The following is a 22,795-nucleotide window of genomic DNA, read 5'->3' on the forward strand; positions in this document are numbered from 1 at the left end:
CATCAAACAAACAAAAAACACCCAACAAAAAACAAAAACCAAAACAAAAGCCTCTAGATCAGTATGCAAGGCTGATACAATTTATGTGCACGTTTCACTTAAAACTATCACATGGTTTGGTTCTAAATCTTTTTTTTTTTTTTTTAACTAGTTCTGAAACTTATAAATAAATTTCCATTTGTTTCTTTGCATTTCCATCACTTCTGTCAGTAGGCAAGCACTGAAGATCATGTTGCATGGTATTTGGCACAGCCAGATTCTGTGTCATCTTGTATGATACGCTGTAATTAGAAGATAGAGCTTTTAAGCTACTATTCTGCAACTAATCATGGTTCGTTTCTTTTTCTCCAGGTGATAGAAACACTCTCAAAACTTTCCCGCACTCCTATTGCAATTGGCACAGGAATAAGGTACGTTATTGGCCTAGTAACTGGTGTGAATAATGCCTCCTCCCTGGTCCTCCTTGGAAATGCTGGTGAGGGCCATGTAGGTAGACATGGAATTTTTTATCAGACATTTGTATGACCTGGCAGAAGGAGAACTCTGTCTTGCAGTTTATTTGGAAATTGATTCTAAGAGGAATCCTCTGTTTCTGGCACATTTACTGAGGTGCCTGAAGCCTTCTTGTGCTGAAACGTGGAAATCAACAAACGAGTAGTTAGCGTTATAGAATGTTTGTGAAAATTATAATATAGATTGTAAATCCAACTACTGATCAATATGAAGAACAGATTTTCTCCTTTTTCTGCTTTCTAGAAGTAAGCAAAACTGCCAAATCAGTGAGATTCTTGTTGTAAAAGAGAAACAAACAAAACCCAAAACTCAAAAATCAGACCAACTGAAAAACGAACCCAGTAAATCAGTCAAACCTAACTTTGTGAACTCTAATTGTGGGCTGTGAGAGGAGGTGAAAAATCACATTCTTCAGCTTTGAAATTCCCCACTTTCTTTGTTTTAATTCAGCAGTCTTGCTTGAATGGATGTTTAAAAAACAAAACAAAACAATGTAAGAACCCAAAACAAACCAAAGAGCCTTCTCAGTCCTGTAATCCATGTCCTGTGCTAAAAAATTATACTTCACTGTAAAAGCTGAAATAATGTCTATTAATGGAGTTTTTATGAAATATCAAATCATACCAACCTAGATATAAATGTTACTGCTTATCAAGTAAAGAAGGGAACATAAAACATTTTAAAATTAATGAACTGAGTTATCTGTATGAAAACTTCAGAAGCCAAACCAAAATGACTTAGCAACTATACAAATTTGTAATATTTTTCTTTCTATAGGCCCTTCCCTACAGAAGAAAGCGTTGATGATGAAGATGTCTACAAATGTCTCCCTGATTTGATAGAGTATGTTGTAAACCTTGAGTTAAATGAAAGATGTTGGTTTTCAGTTACACGCTACTATTTATATGATAATTTTATCGAAGAAGAGGATATTAGTTTGATTTTTTTATTTGGTTTGCAATTATGGTGACCAAAGAGAATTAATTACAAAGGCTTATCTGAAGATTGCAATATATTTATATATTTAAAGAAACGTGCTTTCTAAAGGGTTCTGGTGATGAAGTGAATCATGACTGCACTTATGAATTATCTTTCTGAACAATGGGAATACATTTAGAGAAATATGGTATCGGTTTTAAGGAACTCAAGGAAATTGTCTTAGTCTTGCAAAGAAAATGCAATGAAATTCTTTAATTAGGTGCATTTACATTTTTTACGTCCTTTATGCAGACATTATTAATTATTAATTATTGCAAATTATTAATTATTGCAAATTTTTGTATTGGCTTCGAGACAGAAGTAGAATAGACATGAAAATACTTATAATAGTAGTTTAGACTTCTCCAGATCTCTTAGGAATCACGTTGGATAAGAACTAGGGTCAGAGCGTGTTGTCCCAAAGCTTAAACTACACCAGTGTTTGGTTCGCTGGTCTTCATCCTGCTTTCTTTGCCTGGGTTATGCTGTAGGTCTCTTGCTCTGGTGTAGCTGCTGTTCATACAATGGATTTTTTTTTCTTTTTTTGTCTATAGAGAAGTAAAAATCGTACAGTGGAGTTTACAATGTCCTTCCTAGGTTCATGCAGACGGTTCGCTTTTCTTTTTAATTGTAGTCATGTACCTGACTGGATTAATTCTCATTTTATTTTATTTTCACTCTTAAGAATTTCAGAGTTTCCTACAACAAAATCCCCCCAAATAATAAGCAAATCTGAGCAAGTCTCTGTATTATTATGACCAAACTACTTTAATTATCTTTTAGCTGTTTTGTAGATGTAATTGAAGAAATGTGGGTGCAAGAGGTTTTATGGACTTTGTACAGTCTTAGTGTGAATTAAGGAAAACTCCTACAGGACTGACTTTAATGAAGCTAAATTACCTGAGGGTAGAGTTGAGCATAGACTTTATGTGGAGCTAATTATGTTGTCTGCATAAAGGACATCTCTTTCCCATTGTTCTGATTTTTTTTTTCTTTTAAATATCTGATTTTAAATTGGAAAGGGCACTTTATCATTTTGGGTAGCTGAAGGTTGCTTACAGTATGGAGGTACAGATGGAGGTACAGACTCTCAACTGCTTGCTCTGCAGTCTTCAATATTTTACCTCCAGATACTTCTTCGTTTAGGCAGGAAGGAAGCCTGTGCCACTGTCCTTCATTACAGTGGGATGCCAGGCAGTCAGAAAGGGCAGCTTCCCTGCCCCTGGATGTGGTGGGGAAAGGGATGAAGAGAGTGGGGCTGGATGGCATGTCCTGACAGAACTGTCCTGACAAGCTGCTTTTCATGCCTCACTGATTTTATGTGGTTGTAAATTCATTCAGTCTTCAGTATTGTGTTAATTTCATGCAATCATATTTTAAATCTATTGAGGAAAGACAATTAGTGAGCTTAATTTTCCTTTATGGATTTTCTTTGCTAGATACTTCTATTAATTAATCTCTTTGTTTACTGCAGCAATATTTTCCTATAAGAAAGGCTCCTTTGCAGAGCTGGCATTGTAACTTGCCTGTGCTGCGCAACTTTTTAAAAAAATCTTCTTTTTTCTTTCAGTGAAACTGGTGTTGATGAAGATGAGGAGCTGTATGATTGTGTCTATGGAGAAGATGAAGGTGGGGAGGTTTATGAAGACCTAATGAAAGATGAAGCAGCGCAGCAACCTGTATGTTTTCTAATTCTGAACTTTTTTGTGCAATAGTGATTCTTTATTTAACATTTGTGAAATTACCTCTTCATAGGCAGTTTCACTGAAACTTCACTTGGGCTTAATTGCATGTGCATCTGTTGTGGGCAGTGCATTATCTCCTACTTTGTGGTCTCTTTTGGCCAAGGGTTGAACATTTATCTATGGTAATTTTTTGAAAGAAATGTAGTTTATTTAACTGAAATATAAGTTTACTGGTTACTAACAGTAAAATTTACCAGCTACTTTAAAAGTGATTAAATTTACTGCTTACTTCAAAAGTTAAAAAATAAAAATAAAAAATTAGGATAATAAGGATAATAATGTGAAGCCTTCAGCCATAATTTGGACAATTAATATTCTCAATGACAAACATGAAGTTGTTACTTGAAGAAGTGAAAAATTCTTAAGACCTTCCTCTTATTTTTTGCATTAGTGTAGATTTCCAATACAGGTATAAAAGATACCTGATGTGATTTGTTTTTTGCTTTTACAGTTACAACTGTTTAAAAACAAACAAACACAAACAACGATACAAACAAACCAATCAAAATCCTCTGGAAAGCATACTGATTTGTTTTAATTTTTATAACTGTATAGTTGCAACTATAAATCTTTTCAAGTCTCTTTTTCTGCTAATACAGTATTCTTCAGTGAGTACGCATAAAATCAATGATGAGATGTGGAGAAACCTGTTATTTTTTTAGCTTCTTGCTTGTTTCTGTTCAATGCCAAAATGTTAGACTTCTGAAATACCTGAATAAAATTTGAGATGAAAAAACTTCTTACCTAATGAAGCCACTTTCAGTTGCAAGTAGATTGTTTTAGAGACGCATTTGAATTGTAGGGATTATTTACTATAATTTTACTTTCATTTTATGCTGAAGCTCAAAAGATTTGGAATTAACATAAAGGAGATGTGGGTGTTTTTTTCTACTGTGTAGTTGGTAGTCTCCGACAGTTGTTAGTTAGTAAACTTTCCCTGGTTCTTTTTTTCTGATTACAAATGCTATTCTTGCCTATCTGCCTTTCTAGTAAACGATTAATAGAAAATTTAGATTTTACATGCTGTAAACTGTATTGCATCTTAGCCTAGATACCTCAGATTGTACAGATTGTTTCTAATAGAAAATAAATGAAATGTGGAAACCCAGTGCAACTAACTATTTCTTCCTCAACGTATAATGAATGGTGACATTACAATTGCTTTGCTTGGGCAGCTTTCTTGAATGCGATAATTATTTCTGCTTTGTGATAATTTCATCTCAGGTTTATAAATGCACTGTGTGCTGATAGGATTATTTAACACAGTTCTTTCATTTGAATACTTCTACAAGAACTCCTTGCAAGTGAAAAAGATTAGTACAGGACAATCTTCATGCAGATATTCAGAAGAACCTAATGCTTTTAAGAGTCTCTAATAGCAGCCAAAATGCTTTGTGTCTCCCTCACCCTTGATTTATCATGATCATCTTGCAAAGTAAACTATTCCACTAAGTTTTCTCTCAGTTGATGACCTTCAGATGCAATTTTCCTAACTTGTACTGTTATTTACACAATATTATTTTCTTTTCTCCTTTTGTTTACTGCACCCAAATCCAAAAAGTTTGTGGTATGAATAGGAAATTGATGTGTTAAATGCTGTCAAAAGTGCTTGTGGGAATGATCTATTTGGGTTAGATGAGCACAAGACTGAAGTCAATTATTTTACATGAAATCCCAGGATTTTGTTTGCATTACTCATATCAGTTGAACAACAAATACCCATGTTCTGCAAGTGGTTATGCACTCTACTGAGTGCAACATTTGTGCTGATGCAAATATTACAAGACTAAATGTGAAAAATAGCTAAAAGCCCAAATAATGTCAATTAATCTAAATTGAAATTAAATATATTTAATGGTGACAGAATTTAGGAAAAAGTGATAGATTTTTCAGATGAGGCCGAGCATCAGAATGCTCACCAAGTATGTTTCCACTTATGAAAGACAGCTTTTTTTTTTTTTTTTTCCAAATGGTTACTTCTGTTTCCAGCTGGTCAGTAAAGCACTTCAATGCTTGGTGTGGGGGGGAAACTAATAATTGTGAATCTTAGGGTTTAAAGAGAAATTTCAGAAGTTGGAATGCCTGGTAGATAAGTGAGGAGCATGTTCAAGTTGCAGGAATTGCTTGTAGAATCATACAGAGATAAACACAGAATAGGGTAAAGGAGATAGGGTGATAAAGATAGAGTGATAAGCTTTATGTGTCTCTATGATTTGAAACTTTTCACCTAGTTTGCATACATTTCCTACTCTTCACATGTGGCCAAGCTATCCCAAGAGCAGTATGCATGTGTGTGGCTCATGGTCAGTTTAAATGTGGTTAGCGATTTGTTGTGTTACGTTTATGAGATGTGTCAGTATGACTGATAGTGGAGAAGGGAGTGAACTCAGTATAACTCTTGCCATAGTAAGTGCTAAATTTCAAAAATTTCAGAGTCTAGAAGCATTGCCACTGCTGGAAGATAAAAAAGATTTATGCTTCAAAGTTAAGTCATTTTCTGAATGCATAGGACTGTAGTACTAGATTGCTCCTGATTCTGTCTGTAAAGTGTAATGGCTGGTCATAAGGTCTGTTTTGTACACAATGTGAATCACCTACACAAATGGAGAAATGTAAGCTATGGTCCAGAAGGCCTTAGGAAAGTATTACAGACTGGTAATTAGGCTTTAGAAAGGATGTGATATTATTGTTGCTCGTTATGCAATTGCTTATTCGTGTTTTTAGAGAAAACATTTTAGTTCAGTAATGGCTTTTAATTGTGAGAGCTTAGCTGTTTTTTGTGTCAGGTCTCCCAGATACGTCTCCAGCTGTTTTTAAGACTAGTGTGGCATGAACACGTTTGTACCTGCTTGTGGGTGTCTAATCTGTAGCTAGAAATGAGCTTTACAAATTAATGAAACTCTAACACTGTAGATCTGATCTTCGTTAAGAGTGCTTGTAAACTATTATTATGGTAATTAAACAGGCCACTCTGAAAGTAATGCCTCATATTTATTTTCTTGGAAACTATGACAGCTACCAAGAGCGTAGTAACTCTGGTAGAGCGAATTCTCAGCTACAAAAGAATTTGTTTCAACATAGTTACCAGAATTAGCTATGAGTTTTTGCCAGCAGTGAACAAGAGCCTGCATGGCAAATTAATTATCTGGAATATGGCTAGTCTTTACAGCTGCTGTCGCCACTGCTGGAATACACCGCTCACCACCTGACTGTGCTCATGTACGCTGACTGTTTAGTCTCCATAAATGTTCAGTAAGCATCAATGAAAGTCAGTGGTTGCCATTTTTTCCACATGGAGTAATTCAGTGACACACCTTTTCTTCATCTGCGTTTCCATACCAGGTTTCATTTGTCCCTCTGCTGCCATGTGTCACACTGCAACAAAATGTAATGGTGTATCGGTGGGAAGGTTCAACCTCTACTGGTGTACTGCCAACGTCGCAAAATAGGAGGCATTACTTTTGAAGCAACACATGTATAAATGTTACATGATTCTTCTAATTTATGTGGAAAAATCACCCCAGATAAACACAGGCAAGAGCTAGACTTTGAGATTGCTGCATTTCCTGGTTCAAAGATGTGATTACTTTGTGTCCAAAGAGAAAGCTCCACTTGAGAACTAAAAGCCGTAAATAAGTGCAGGCACTAGACTGAATATTTACAGCAATGTAAAGTTACTTACATGAATTAGTCTCATTAAGTTTAATGGAATTACTAATTGCTCAGTATTTAAAATAAGACTCCGTGCCCTTGTTTTTCAGCTTCTGAAGTACATGCAGACAGCTGAGCTCTCTTTGTCTGAACATAAACTTTTCATAGCACTCCTTTGATGTGGAATTGTAGTAGAAATCTGAAAGCCATCAGCTAATTGAACATTAAAATATTCTTTGTTAATGCTATCATCTTTGGAGGCTGCTGTACACAGGAAAAAAAAATTCAGGAAGCAGTTATCCTAATTGTTAAATTTTAAATGAATAAGTATGTTATCAATTAGGTGCCTGTTACTAAAATAAACTTGGCTTCACTGTAATTTCAGAAACATACTGAGAATGATGTAAGAAGTTGTTGTCTTGCTGAAATAAAACAAACTGAAGAGAAATACACTGAAACTCTGGAATCAATAGAGAAAGTAAGTATTACTACTTTACAAAGACATTACAAATGTGTTTCTATAGCATTCTAGAAAATATAACGACACAGTCAATGTATGTATTTTTTCCCTGCAGTTTTTCATGGTGCCGTTGAAAAGGTTTTTGTCAGCATCAGAGTTTGAGACTGTTTTCATCAACATTCCTGTGAGTAACTGTGTATTTAATAAAGAGCTATAAGATTTGTATCTGGTTATAATATATTTGTGTTTTATGTTAGCGTATAAATTGGGTATTTGAAATACCATGCAAAATTGATTTTTAGCTGTAGAGTACTTGATGGAAAAGAGTATGCACATTATTTTATTTTTTTTTTAGTCCTTTTCATGGAATAAAATGAGAAATAGTACTCTCATACCAGATAGCAAGTTTAACCACTTCTTAACCAAAGAGGATCATTTTTTGTCCTATAGAGAATAATTTATAAAAGACAGGTTAATTTCTAAAATATGCCACTGAGTGACTGTATAAAACAGTCACTGTTATGTTGCCTACCATTCAACGTTCAGCAGTGCTTTCAATAGGATTTCTATAAAGAGTCTGCAAATCTTTGTATCTAGCCCAGTCTGTCATTGCAGACATTTTGATGTTCAAATAACTTTTAGATTCTGAATCTGGCACTGAACAGCAAAAGCAAATCCTCTGAAGTGTATAGGAGATGTTATTTGACTGAACTATTCAAGGTTTCCTGTGATTATCACTTTGTCCCACTTATTTTTGGCCTCTTCACAATAGTATGACAATTTTTACATACCTTTTTTGTAGTTGATTGAAGTATCCAGCAGATAACTTTGCTTTATCTGACATTAAAGAAAGACATCAGACATGGTCTGAAGCTTGTCTTAACAGAAAGAAATGAAAGGGCTGTTCTTTTACGAGGCAGACTGTAAAGAAAGGATCCCAAAAGCGTGGCCCATGGACCACATCAAACCTTTATCACAAACCTTTATCACCTATGAAAGATCATCTGTGTTGGCTATCTCTGGAATGTCCTGCAGCTTCTCAGGGCTGTGGGAAGAGGTGCCGGGAATTTTTCTTCAGTGGAACCTGGTTTGCCAAAATATTTCAATTGCTGAACTAGTGCCAACCTGACTGCAGTTAAATTATAGCAGTTATTGAGCCAATGAATCATAAGATGATACCTCACATCTTTCCATATTTGTCTCCCTGTTAAAGTTTTAACTGTGAATCTTAATAGCTACAATTTCCTCCTCTTTGACCATTAGTCTGAAGTACTGCCACAGATATCAGTAACCTACTTGTCTTAGAATATGTCAGCTGCCTTTAGAGAACCCTTTGCGTCGAAAACAAATTGATGTTCTGTCCTATGGCAATGTTTCTTATTCACTCTGAAAGAAGCTCTGATGTGACCTTTCTCACCAACTGTAAATCTTTCTAAGGTGCACTGTGCCCAGGTACACTGACTTACCTGCACCGAATGCCTCGAAGCCAGCCAGTGTGACACGCTTCACAGGGATGTAAAAGGGGCTTACGCACTGCAGGCAGAAACTGAGGGATCAGCCTACTCACTACTCCTTCAAGAACTGTAAGGAGATAGATCAAGCTTTCAGTATAGTGGAGACTGTAAGAAAGGAGACAGGCATTTTAGCAGAAACCGTTGTGATAGGATGAGGGGAAATGATTTTAAACAACAACAACAAAAAAACAACAGGTGATTTAGATTGGGTATAAGGAAAAAGTTTTCTAAAGTAAGAGTAATGACTCATTGGAACTGGTTGCCCAAAGAGAGGTGGTGGGTGCCCTGTCCTTGGCGAGGCAACTATAGTCAAGCTGTATGGGGGCTCTGAGCATGTGGTGGAGCTGTGTAGGTGTCCCTGTTCATTGCAGCGGAGTTGGGCAAATGATATTGAAGGGTCCCATTCTACTGAAATGATTCTATGATACTGAGATAAGAGGACTAAAAATAACAAAAGCTATTCGTATGTGATTTGGAACTAGCAAGATATAATAAATACCTGTTATTCAGGTGTTTTTAAACTTCTCTTTTCATTATAGACATGCAGTATTCTGCTTTTACAAGATCATGGTTATTTCCTTTTAACTCCTTCTAACATCTCATAGACATCTGACGACACTGATAGAAATGCAGGGTTTGTCTAAGCCAAAAAAATGTGCAAGTGTTTTCTCTGCTCAGGCCTTGTCTCTGCAGCAGTTCCTCAGCAGGAAGGCTGGAGGGCAGTGGAAGATCACTTTAAACTGAAAATAGCTGTTAGAAGCTCTACAGTGAAATGGTAATGTGGAGAGTAGTTGTGATGGTCTCAAGACAGGACATATTTGTCAGACTTGTCTCTGGTAAAAGGTTGTGGTGACTCATTGGTGGTATAGGGTGATACTGTGTTCCTTATGTATGGATTATACGAGGATGTCAGCTAGACAAAATTATTTGCTGATGTCAAAATAAATTTTATTAAGTAAAAAGGCCCCAACCACAGCTCACCAGTCTAACCAGTGCCTTTCATCAGGCAGAATTCAAAATTCTATTCTTAAAGATATAGATATGGCTGTATATTTGCATGCATCTGTATACCTCTGTGTATGCGTGTGAGATGCTTTTTATGTATATCTCTGCATGCGTTTGAGATATGTGCAGGGAAAGATGGAAATAAACACAATGTACTGAAGTACTGACACTCCATTAACCTTTAATGACCTTAGCATTACTTTAATTTAAAAAGCGAAGTAATTTTGGTTGAAAGAAAAGTTTAAAGACATTTTATTATTTAACATTCAACTTTATTTCAAGTTTGCTGCTTAACTGAGTCTCCGTATACTCCTGAAAAAAATGTGCTGTAGTATGTTCATCTGGAAACATTTCTGTAGTAGTGTGTCTATATGCTGGAATTTAAGATTCTGAGGATATGGTTGTACAATTGGTAGCAAATGAATCTGACTGATTTTAAGCTTCTGCTATGTCAACTCTGATGTGACTGACCTTGCAGATTTTGTCTGTAGGAAGCAAAGTGCTTTCACTTAATTCAGAGCTCAATGTTGTGTATTTTTGTAATGTATCCTTTACTGCATTAAACAATCTTTGGCAGCTTTCATAAACAATCCTATATTTTTTTACTACAGAGATCTGCATACCACTTAATTATCCTGATTAAATAATTTCTTCGCCTGTTTTGATTTAATTCATTATGACTTCTCTGACAGCATCCATACAGCATAAGGCTAGTGTCATCTACAATAGCATACAGGTTTTTTAAAATATAGCAAACTAAGATTCTTGTCTACTCTGCTCACGGGGAAAATCCGATGCAGTATTCTTGCCTCTCTCTCAGCCATTAGTTGTCTGCTGTATTGAGAAACACATTATGATTGTAGTGAACTTAGCACTAGAACATCACTAACTGACCAATGGACAAAACTAATTTTTCACAGCTCAGGGACATGAATCATTACTTTATCTTGTCACTATAGCATTTACTAGACTTGCTTTATTTTAAAATTATTATAAAATGAAGATGAATTAACAGTGCATGTTCCAAGCCAGAATAAATGAGTCTCAAATAGGTAGTTGCTTGAATTCAGCTTTTCTTACTGCAGTGTATGGAAGATGAGAAAACCTTGAACTTAGGTTCTAATTCCAAATGATCTGTTCTCCAGTTTATTCAGTTAATGGATTTAAGATGAAGCCACTTATTTTTATATTCAAAACTTTGTTCTGTTTTAAAAATAATTTCCCCCTTCTCATCACTGTTTTTAAGGATTTGGTGAAAATTCACAGGAGTCTAACACAGGACATCAGTGATTCCATTATTAACAAAAACGATCAGAACTTGTATCAAATTTTTATTAGCTACAAGGAGAGGTAAGATTTATGTACTAATTTTTGTCTAATTATGATACCTATGCCCAGTCTGTGAAATCATTTTACTATATTTTTGATGAATGTTTCTAAACTAGAATTGAATTCAACATCAGCATTATAAAGCTAATATTTTGTGTCATGAGCCTGGAAGTCAAAATGCCATCTATTACTTAATGAGCTTTGCCTCTTTTTACTCCCAGTTTTGGCAAAATTGTTACAAACAAAAAGTTTTATACAAACTCTCATGTTGCATCAGGAAAGGTTTAGGTTGGTTATGAGGAGATTTCTTCACAGAGAGAGTGTTCAAGCATTGGGATGGGCTGCCCAAGGAAGTGATTTAGTCACCATCCCTGGACGTATTTAAAAGATATATGGACATGGCACTACAGGACATGGTTTAGTGATGGGACTCGGTAGGTCAGGTTGATGGTTGGACATGATCTCAAAGGTCTTTTCTAGCATATGTGATTCTTTAGAGAGGTAGCAACTATATTGCTAACAAAACTTAAGTAGTTTTTTTTTTTTTCCCCACAGCACTTTTTTTAACCATGCAAATAATCCCAGACATTTTATAGCATATACCTGTATTGTTTAATGGATAGAATGGTATAAAGATGTAAGAGGTGCAATATAAGGCAAGGATATGTAATAAGGGCATTCCAGGTTAAAGAAAACGAGAGAGGTGATAAACATGAAAGCAGAGAAAATAGGTGTGAAAGAGAAGATTCTAGAGTCTTACTCTGATCTGCAGTCAAGTATGGCAGCGAAGCAAACATACTTTATTTTCAAACTGTCAAAAATAGCCAGACTAATAACAGGATATCCACAGGAGCATGTTGTACCCTGTAGGCTAGTTGCCAATATTTTTAACCCCTTTTCAAATTGTGTTTTTGTACTGAACAGCACTGAACAACTGTTGAGCTGTATGGATGAACTTACAGGCCTGTAATACTTAGCTGAAAAGCTGTGCTGTGGGCTACAGTGCTGACTTAGCACAAAGTAACCCTTGGAATGTGATTAAAATTGAGTTTCTGGATCCAGAGTGCAAAAGAGTGGTGGGATCAAATTGGATTCTCTTGGGAGTGATGGGGAAGGAGGATTGTTGGGATAATAATGGACTTGTGAGGAACTGAGCAGCAGCATCTGGAAGATGTTTGATGAATGAGTTGTTTTCTGGGTGAGGAGGATCAGCCAGACTATCCATAAACAATCTTGCCTTTATGACCCTCTATCTCAGGACAGAATTATTCCCTAGTCTGATAGACTTGCTGCTGCTCTAGGAGGGAAATAGGGGACAATAACTTTCTCTGGAAAGTACTTAATTTTCAAAAGTAGCACTGAAATGTGTGCTCTAAGGGCAACAAAGGACACTGAGAAGAAATCTCAATCTTAAATGTATTATGCAGAAGGGGAACAACATGATGTAGGGCCAGCATTGTAGCACATACTGGAAGTAATCAGAAGTGATGTTTAGTCAGTATCATCACTTCAGTTGTGAAATGAATGGCCAAGATTCAGTTGGGGATAAAGGAATTTAGGAGGCCCAAAAGGAAAGCCATAAGAATTGCCCAAAAAGGAATTTAAAAATGCAGAGAAGGAATCACCTAAAGAAACGTCTGGAAAAAGTATAACAAAGCAGAACTCTGCAGTGGGGCTAGAAGAAGATCTTTAAGAAGGGTCAAGAGAATACCGTTATAAAACCAGACTCTTCCATGAAGCATTAGTTCTGTTGACAGCTCCTGGGTATTTATTTTAATTCACACTATTGTTTGGATCTGAACCTCACGTGATGTAACCTGGTAGAAAATGTTGGAGATGGATAAGTTAGGATAACTTACCAGATCTTTAAAGGATATGCACAATTAATCTTATTATACTTGTTAGAGAATTTATTTACTACGCTCTTGGAAATCTGCAGTGCTGTAAATATATGGTGTTCTCCTCTTAGACAGTGATTATGCTGCTTTTAATGGGTCCTGCATTTATTGCAGCATACACACGTGAATGTTAAATGAAGTTGCAGTGATTTTTACAGCATTTTGAAAGCAGCTTTAAACTTTATTTTTCTGAATATTTTCCATTGTTTTCATTGTTGGAGTCTGGCTACGTGTGATCTTCGCATATTTAAACGCTACTCCTGTTGAAAAGAGGATTGCTTTTTTTTTTTTTTGGTGAAAAATGAGCAAGAATTTTCCTGAAATAAGCAAATGTTCCCTCTATTCTTTATCTCTCACTTTGATTTAGATTGGTTATTTATGGACAGTACTGCAGTCAAGTGGAAACAGCCATATCATGCTTAGACAACATTTCTAAGACAAAAGAAGATGTTAAATTGAAGTTAGAGGTATAAGAATTTTATAATGTTTGTGTGTGTGCATTATACGTGTTCTGATAACTATGTCCTGCTTTCATCTAAGTCAAAAACCTAGTGGATTAAAACTGAATTTGTTCATCATCTTTTCCTTGTAATTTATTGGAGCCTCTCATCAAATTAATGTTTAGCTATTGAGATACAGACCCTGGCAATCCTGAACAGATGAAGTGAGTGAAGCTTTCCACTGGCAGTAGTAGTAGGGTTAGGATTTATTTTTGTAACTGATATTCCTCAGTTTGTCATATGTTGGCTGAGAATACATAATTGCAGACTTCTATGCCAAACAAGCCCATCTTTAAGCTTCTTAGGGGTTGCTGCCTACCAAGAACCCCAGTTCTTTTCAGCTAGGCTACTGGCTGGCACTCAGGGTTAATATGTCCCAAGTAAGTGTGTTCAAGGTGCAGGACTTTGCTTTTTCCTTGATGGCTTCATGAGGTTCTTGCTGGATGTTCCTCGAAGAGCACCAGCTGCGCCTGCAATCTGGTGTTGTATGTGGACATGCTGTGGATATCCTTCCACTTTGCTGCTAAAAATATTAAAACTGTTAACTAAGAGGAGAAAGCAGTAAACTCAGACATTGGTGTAACTGTAGCAGATGTGTTCTCGATATTCCTTGTCACCTTTGTTTGCCCAGAAATGGCTTTTAGGAGCATTTGCTTTCAAAACTGTCTTTTGCTTTTTTTGAAGGTGGTTGCAATGTCTGCCTTCTTCGCTCTGCTTATAGGCAGTATCTTTTTTTTTTTTCCCTAGTTCAATCCTATGCCTCATTTCTGTTGTGATGTTTAGTCCATGTTTTTCCTTGTGAAATATCCAAGAACAAATGTCTAGACACAGTCTTTGTTCAGATTTTACTGTCATATCAACTGTTTTGTTCCAGTTTGTTGAAAGCCTTTATCTCAAATTTGCTGAAGTTATTACCATAGCAAATGTATCTCTTCAACATGGTATTCATGAAAATTAAACTTTTTTTTTTTATTATTATTGTCCTAATCTATTTTTCTGTTTCAAACTAGGAATGTTCTAAGAGAGCCAACAATGGAAAATTTACTTTGCGAGATCTTTTAGTGGTTCCAATGCAAAGAGTGCTAAAATACCACCTACTGCTCCAGGTATTATATATTTGAATAACACAACTGTGATTGTTTATCATTAGTGGTTTATAAGAATGAGAGCTTAAAAGCCTTTATCAAAGGAAGGTAACTGGCATTTCCATAGATTTGAGACTAATTTGTTATGAAATAAAATCCAGTGAAGTGCAAGTTTTCTTAAAGAGATGATTCCTCAGAGCTGATGCATTTCTGAGAATGATGAAAAAACACAGCTGTTTCCCAGTATTTGAACCTTTCATTCTTGTTATGTTTAAAATGGTTAGTAGTAGCACGCCATAACTGTGGTGCTCTGAAATGTGGATCGTTATCCCCCAACAAGGAAGCTGAACCATACTTACAGCTTACTTTTAAGATGCTTTTCTGCTGTCATAAATTACAATAAAGCCATATTTATTTTGAAATGCTTCTTGTTATAACCCACAAAGCACGAGCTCTCACAGTTAGCCCTATAATAAGGGTGGAGAGTCTTATAAATTTAATTTGATAGCTGTGCCAGGAGACTCATTAGTTCAGCTGCAAAGAAATATATTACTATATGAGACTGTCAGCCCTGCTGATGCTTGTAAAACGTTGTTTTAAAAAAGATCTACTGCTTGCTTGTAAGTAAAATTTTGACTCTATGGAACAACATAGGTTTTGTATATTAAATTTTTGAAATATTTCTGAGCCATCAACATTTTGATCAACAGAAATTTGGAACAAAATAAATGACCAAACTGCTTTTTAAAAAACATGGCTTCTTAGCAGAGGGTTATTAGAGTTAGGGCAGTATGGTTAGGTGGTGGTTGGACTTGATGATCTTTAAGGTCTTTTTGAATCTGAGTGATCATATATATATATGATTCTATAGCTTTATAATCAACTTTCTATATTATGAGAAGACGAAATACGATGTGTCACAATGTTCTAAAGTTTGAGATAACATGTAGTAACAGTATACATTGTACAAAAAACATTTTATAGACTTAAAATGAAAAAAATATAGTAAAACTCTTAAAATTGTAATTTGAAATATAAATACTTTTTTATTTCCTAGGATTTTAAGGAGGTTTTTTTGCTAGCTGGGATGTATAATTTTATTTTCAAATCATGAAGAACAAATATTCTGTTTCCCTAGGAGGTTATCTCTTACTTAAGAGGAACTTGAAAAAGCCTTTTATTTTCCAAAGAGAAAATGGCTAAAAAAAATCTTTGAATATTTACTTGTGATTTAAATGTGTACTCTGAGTCAGCTTTGTCTTAGGCCTAATGAAACAGTGACTTTTTAGGTAGTTGTCCAGTTAGCTAATATCTTACTGGTAGCTAGTTTATGTCCCTGTCTGCAGCCAAATGAATGGTTAGAATGGGATTATACACTGGATAGCAGTGAGCAAATGAACTCGACTAAGGATCCGATTGGCAATACTTAATTGCTATGAAGGCAAAATTGGTTTCTACTGATTGTAATAATACGAATATCAGTGTTTAGACTATGTCATTCTTAAATGGTCTTTGCCAATTATTTGTTTGCAACAGTCCTTGCTCAGCTTACAAGTTGGTCACAGTGGGGAAGAAAATGTGAATTCTCAGGTTGAGTTTTCTGTTCTTCGGTGTGGGATTTTTCTTTTTTTTGGGTGGAGTGTGTTGGTGGTTTTTGAGGAATGGTGCATGGAGTAATAACTTCAGTTTTCAGCTGTCAGACAATGGATGAGAAGTTTTATCTACTTTTGTCAATAGGAGCTGGTAAAGCACACTACAGATCCCATGGAGAAAACAAATCTAAAACTGGCGCTTGATGCAATGAAGGTAAGTCGTGCTGATCAAGTTTTTATATCCATGTTGGCATTTAAAATGGTAGTTCCTAACTATATTTCCTGGAAAACAGTGTTCTTCACAACAGATCAAATAGATATTTGCTCAAGTCATTGTGTGCTTTGTGAGTACGTAGTTGAATGCCTTACCCAAGTCTTGGAACAAACTCAGTAATTTTCTGAAGTGGAGCATATATGAAATGGAGCTTCCTCATTTCAGTTTACTTTTCTTATCACTTTGCTGTTGTGTACTGAGGTAAGCAGCAGGTGTTTCAATAAATTTGGTCTTAGTTCCAAAGTGTAGGACTATTTCTATAACTCTAAACCAATTCTAACCTAGTCAGTGGTTTCCCAACGAGGTGAAGACATCTTTCTTTAGAAGACTCTATTTCTATGATCTCTGTGGCTTTACCCTTGAAATTAGTGGTATATTTCTTCAGGTACAGTACCTGTCACTGTACATCTCCTGCTGTGAGTGGCACAAACAAATGCTTTATAGAAGAGCAGTACTGCCTTAATATTACTTTGTGTTCCTCTGTACAGTGAAATTTCTGCTTCACTTGGCTTCACTACATGAGTTGTGAAATTGATGTGGTGGAATTGAGTTTTTTTTCTATCCTGTGGTGGAGGGAAGCCAATACAGTATAGGTCATATCTCCTTCTATTGCAATCTATATCGACCACAGGAGATGCAGAAGTCAAAATAAGTAAGTTTTCAGTCATGCAGCTGCCTATGCTGCTACTTGAATTCCTAGAATACAGACTAGCTCACAAGTGAGGTTTTTTGTTCCCCTTTTTTGTTTCCCAGTTCTGTGCAGTGCATGCAGAGAGCACTTGTGTGATAATCTCCCATGGAAGATGCCTGACATGTGAATGGAACAGTATTGCTTCCAGCTAATGGCAAGGCAGGCATCTTGGTTGCTAGGAATCATAGAATCATAGAATGGCCTGGGTTGAAAAGGACCACAATGATCATGCAGTTTCAACCACATCCAGCCTGGCCTTGAATAGGGCATCCGCAGGAATGGGGCATCCACAACCTCCTTGGGCAACTAGTTCCAGTGCGTCACCACCCTCTGTGTGAAAAACTTCCTCCTAATATCTAACCTAAACCTTCCCTGTCTCCGTTTAAAACCATCCCCCCTTGTCCTGTCACTGTCCACCCTTGTAAACGGCCATTCCCCTTCCTGTTTATATGCTTCCTTTAAGTATTGGAAGGCCACAATGAGGTCTGCCCGGAGTCTTCTCTTCTCCAAGCTAAACAAGCCCAGTTCCCTCAACCTTTGCTCATAGGAGCGGTGCTCCAGCCCTCTGATCATCTTAGTAGCCCTCCTCTGGACCCACTCCGAGAGCTCCACATCCTTTTTGTACTGGGGGTCCCAGGCCTGGGGGAAACAACCATGGTTTGTTTGTTTTTTTTTTTCACTTTTTTTTTTCCTCCTTTTATTATGTGCTTCATTGTTTCTGTGATGGCTCGACTCAAAATAAGACTGATTAAGAAAACTTGTCAGAATGATTGTGGCATTTGTGTCCTGCCTGCCAGCCAATGATAATAATAAATAATTCTGCAGGAACTGGCATCTCTCACTGAGGTCACATCATCGTTTTCCTCCCAATTAAACCATATCCTTCCATAGCCCTGTCAGAGCAGTAGAAGTAGCCATGCAACATAGATTTGTTGCTTCTAAAGGCTTTCGTTTGTCTGCTTGGAAATGATATTTGGAAAAAAAACTGACAACAAGAGGGTACCGCACCCTGGAAAGAAAATGTTGCTTAAAGAAAACTGACACTGACACAATCAAGAGGTTATTTAATTTCTACACCAACTCTTGGAAGACTGATGTGAATGTATCCTCTTTACATTCCTTAGGGAAACTGGCGTGATAATTGCAGCTATTCTTAGATTGTGATTAAAATTTTATTAGAAAGAATATGTATCCTTTCCCTACCCTCCCAAATTTGTAGTCGTATTGAAGGATACTGTAAAAGCAAGTTGTGAAGATCAGAATACCTTTTCTAACCGCTGCTCTCAGCATCCCTGACCTCACCAATTACCACTGCCGCTTGCTTCTTATCTCTAGCTATAAACAGAGAAGCCTCAGCAAATTGTCACTATTACTCAAGTGCATTCGAAGCTGTTTAAAGGCTTTAGTGAAATGTGTATGTTATGTGCTCTGGTACGGAAGACAATAATGATCTCAACCTGTTAATTTAAGTAGTATATCGCTTTAAGGACACTTTTAAAATCTGTGTAATATCTTCTTTCTGCTGTACAACACTATTACTCTGCAGTAGCTTATTATGTCCCTCTTAATATGCATTCCTTCACATAAATTAAATCCTTACTTTTGAGGAGCATTGTATATGTTTTCTATTATATTCTATCTTTACCTTTTGTACTGTCTGATTTTGAATGTTGTTGGCTGGTTTCTTTAGGCCACAGCTGTACTGCATAAATGACATTTCCATCTTCAGTTTTTAGAATAAGTCATTAACGAAATCCCAAAAAAGTCAGCCCTTTAAAAGAAACAACAAAAACAGAACAGTATGTTGTCCTTTCTTGCTACAGGATTTGGATTTGAACAGATAAAATGAAGAAAGCTGTATATTTGATTTAAGATGTGCAGAGGCTTTTTAAAATGTATTTAGTCAGACAGATTGGTAATTCACTAACATCAAGTATGTATATATTTGAATATATTTATGTATGTATTTAAATGTGAAGATAAGCCTAAGAATTAGAAATAAATTTGCTAAAATAATGTATTGAAGTGGTTTGTTTTGGACTTTCTCCCTTTTCTGGTTGATGCTCTAGGACTTGGCTCAATATGTAAATGAAGTGAAAAGAGATAATGAAACACTCCGTGAAATTAGACAATTTCAACTATCAATAGAGAATTTGGTATGTGATACTTTTAGCTTATACAGTTCTTAGTAACTTTTGATCAAATGCGATGATGTACATATATTTTTATTCCTTTTATATGGGAAGATAGTAAGCAATCTTGGTGAAATTCATGTGCAAGTATGACTTGCTTAGTCTAGAATGATAGAATGATTATTTACTTGCAGAGATATCTGCTAAAACTGTAAATCCCTGCTGGGGTCTTGTATGTAGTTACAACTATTTGCATAGATAAATGTTTGTATTTGTACAGTGATTCAGTGATTCAGATGATTTTGAAGTGCAAAAAATTCTTTGTCTGAAGACAAGTATTGAACAATCTGATGCCCTACCTGTATGTAGGTTGCTCTTCAAGTAATACCTCTTATTTATTTCCCTGGAAACTACAACAGAGATGAAAAGCACAATAGCACTGCTTGATAGAGCAAATTCTCAGCCACAAAATGCTATTTGTCAATGTAGTTGACACCATCAGCTATACATTTTAACCAGTGATAAAGAAAAGCCCGCATGCTGTGCTCATAAAAGTATGCGTGGCAGTCCATAAGTTGGCTTGTCTTTCACGTCAGTGTTACCACTGCTCAAATGAACCACCCATGAGCACTTGCTATGCTCACATCTACTGTTTGGTCCCCATAAATGTTCAGCGAGCATCAGTGAATGTCAATGGGTGCCATTTTTTCTGTGTAGAAGAATTCAGTGACATAGCTTTACATTCTACATGCTTCCAGGTCTGACTCCATTTTGTCAGACTGCCCCTCTGCTGCCTTCAGTTTCAAAGCAACAAAATGTAATGGAATACTGGTGAGAAGGTTCAACCTCCAATATCTGCCTCTGATGTGAAGGGCCAAGATAACAAAATAAGAGGCATTACTTTTGGAGTGGTCCTTATATTTAGTTCAAATGACAGTGACCTGAAAAGCACTTTTCTGGGATAAAAGCAGTGAGTGATCTAACATTTGAGTGTGTTACCTTACCACTTTTGCTGCACTGAATCAAGTGTATTATTTCCATTTCAGAATCATTCCCTCTTACAGTATGGAAGACCTCAGGGTGATGGGGAAATAAGGATAACTACGTTAGACAAACGTGCGAGGCAAGACAGGTGATGTCATGACTTCTGGTGTTTGCTATTAAAATGCCTGTGAAGTATCTCTATTTGCATATTTGAGGTCAGCTCAGTGATTCTTGAGAGTACTTTAATTTCACTGTGCACTCATAGACACCATCACTGTTTAGCATGTGAATTTGCGAAGAAGTTATGTATGGGAAATTAGCTATTGCGTTACCATGTAAGATAATCTATGTCTTTAGCAAGAGTACTTTCAGTGTTTCTTGTTTTGATATTCAGTAGTTAAGTTGTTCAACGTTTTAAGTGCCACAGGCAAAGGTCTATAAGATGAGACTTGGTATGCTGGCTATCTGGAATGTTTTCAACTCTCTTTACACTATATTTTCATAGGCATATATTCTTGTTTGATCTGGCTGTAATTGTTTGCAAACGGAGAGGTGATAATTATGAAATGAAGGAAATAATAGATCTTCAGAAATACAAAATTACAAATAACCCCACTACTGATAAAGAAAATAAAAAGGTAAGTATTTGTTAATAATGTTCATGTAAAATATATACACTTTCGACAGCAGTTAGAAACCTTTCTGCAGGAATTTAGAATGTACATATACAATTTATATACAAAATTTTATGTATTATCCAAAAGCCAAGATGAGTATTTGTTTATTCTGATGTAGCAGCTAAAACATTTGAGTAAGCTATTCCCATGTCAGTAGAATAGCGTGCTCTCGGTGTTTAGGAGAATAAGGGCTTTTATTAAGGAACATAGAGATGTTTTTTCTTCTTTTTTCTTTTTTTTGTTTTTTTGTTTTTGTTTTTTGTTCTGTGTAACTGGTGATGTGTATTGCCAATCTTTTTCTACAGTGGTCTTATGGCTTCTACCTCATTCATATCCAAGGTCAAAATGGGTTAGAAGTTTATTGCAAAACTAAAGATTTGAAGAAAAATGGCTTGAACAATTTCAGATGGCTCTGTAAGTATTTGTGTTTAAAGCAAAATCATGTTACTCAAGTGTGGGAATGTCACTTAAATTAAACTACAATACCTATCTTTTATTTTTTAATATAGGTTAGTTATCTATTTTGTTTGACGTGACTTTGCTTGACTTTGAAAAACAATAGCGCTGACACATCTTCATGAATGTGGTATTTACTTGAAACTCCTCTTGAAAAAGAAAGAGGGCACCCTAGACTATGTATTGCCAAATTTGCTGTTAAGACTACTTCAGTAATGCTGTCTTATACAGCTGGGGGAAATAATTATTTTAGCAGTAAAGATAAATCGTTCTGATAACTTTTCCGTTCCCATTTTAATTTTGAGTAGTTGAAATATATTTTTGAAAGATGATGCAGAAGCTAAAGAGAGTGGATTCTGGCATTTTTCTAGGTGGTTTTTAACAAATCTGTTGGTTAGTGTTTGGAATAAGTTGCTCAACTTGGTACATTTCATTTCAAAAGCCTGATTTCCTCTGTATATTTTTAACTAAAAAGAGCAGACTGCTTTAGACTTCTCAAAGTTGTTCAGATGAAGCACTGCATGTAACATTATTGGTATGCAGCATGAGCTTTATTTCCATATCTGATTCTTCTTGGAAAGACAACTATGATTATTGACACCTCAGATATTCTTATTACACGTAAAAGAAGTGAACAAGGGAATTGGATGACAAAGTGATGCATGATTTATTTAAAAAAAAAAAAAAAAGCAACAGTGTGGGAGAGAGTAAGATAGTCCCTGTGAAAATAGAGAGAGAGCATTAATAAGGTTTTTTTGGATGTGATTGCAAAGGCTTACGGAGTGGAGAACAAGGGTGTTATGAGCTGATATGACTGGAACTTGCTTATAAGCTATATGTATTCCTTCAAAACCTCAGTATGATGAGTGTTAATGATTTAGATGAAAATAAAAGGGAAGACAACCTGAGCTGGACAGATATAATGACGCCCTCTAACCATAAAGATCTTGCTGATTTTAGCAAAGAAAGAGATGACAAATTTTGGCAGAAATGGATGTTGTAGTGAGAAATGGGAGAAGACTTTCTTTAAGCGTGCAGATAGCTGCCTACTTCACCTTTCCCTATCTTTCTGTCCGTGTTCTCTCCCTGCTGTTTTATTGTCATTATTGATATTTAGTTAAACATAGAATAGAACATGTATGGAAATCATGAGGAACTCAGATGTTTCAGCTTTAGCTCTGCAACTATTGACTGGTTTTCAGACTTCATATCTCATACTTGTGTGCAAAAAATCCAGAAAACCAAGAACAGAAATGTTAAGGAGATCAGTAAGAGTCAGTTAAGTTTCTTGGTTTTTTGGGGGTTGGTTTT

General features: G+C 35.9%; 1 protein-coding gene across 1 annotated transcript in view; it reads left to right on the plus strand.

The window, feature by feature from the left end:
* LOC100539361 (guanine nucleotide exchange factor VAV3) overlaps nucleotides 1-22,173 on the plus strand; it is a 23,942-nt gene extending 1,769 nt beyond the window's left edge. Inside the window, exons 2-14 of the mRNA XM_031554957.1 lie at nucleotides 295-410; nucleotides 1,291-1,356; nucleotides 3,062-3,170; nucleotides 7,273-7,365; nucleotides 7,463-7,531; nucleotides 11,113-11,216; nucleotides 13,461-13,560; nucleotides 14,604-14,699; nucleotides 16,416-16,484; nucleotides 19,305-19,391; nucleotides 20,414-20,499; nucleotides 20,857-20,989; nucleotides 21,334-22,173. Of these exons, the coding sequence (XP_031410817.1) occupies nucleotides 295-410; nucleotides 1,291-1,356; nucleotides 3,062-3,170; nucleotides 7,273-7,365; nucleotides 7,463-7,531; nucleotides 11,113-11,216; nucleotides 13,461-13,560; nucleotides 14,604-14,699; nucleotides 16,416-16,484; nucleotides 19,305-19,391; nucleotides 20,414-20,499; nucleotides 20,857-20,989; nucleotides 21,334-21,504 (1,299 nt within the window). The 3' untranslated portion in view covers nucleotides 21,505-22,173. The remainder of the gene's footprint in view (nucleotides 1-294; nucleotides 411-1,290; nucleotides 1,357-3,061; nucleotides 3,171-7,272; nucleotides 7,366-7,462; nucleotides 7,532-11,112; nucleotides 11,217-13,460; nucleotides 13,561-14,603; nucleotides 14,700-16,415; nucleotides 16,485-19,304; nucleotides 19,392-20,413; nucleotides 20,500-20,856; nucleotides 20,990-21,333) is intronic.
* Nucleotides 22,174-22,795: the final 622 nt, after the last annotated feature.

Source organism: Meleagris gallopavo, chromosome 10 (assembly GCF_000146605.3).
Source record: "Meleagris gallopavo isolate NT-WF06-2002-E0010 breed Aviagen turkey brand Nicholas breeding stock chromosome 10, Turkey_5.1, whole genome shotgun sequence".
Taxonomy (NCBI): Eukaryota; Metazoa; Chordata; class Aves; order Galliformes; family Phasianidae; genus Meleagris; species Meleagris gallopavo.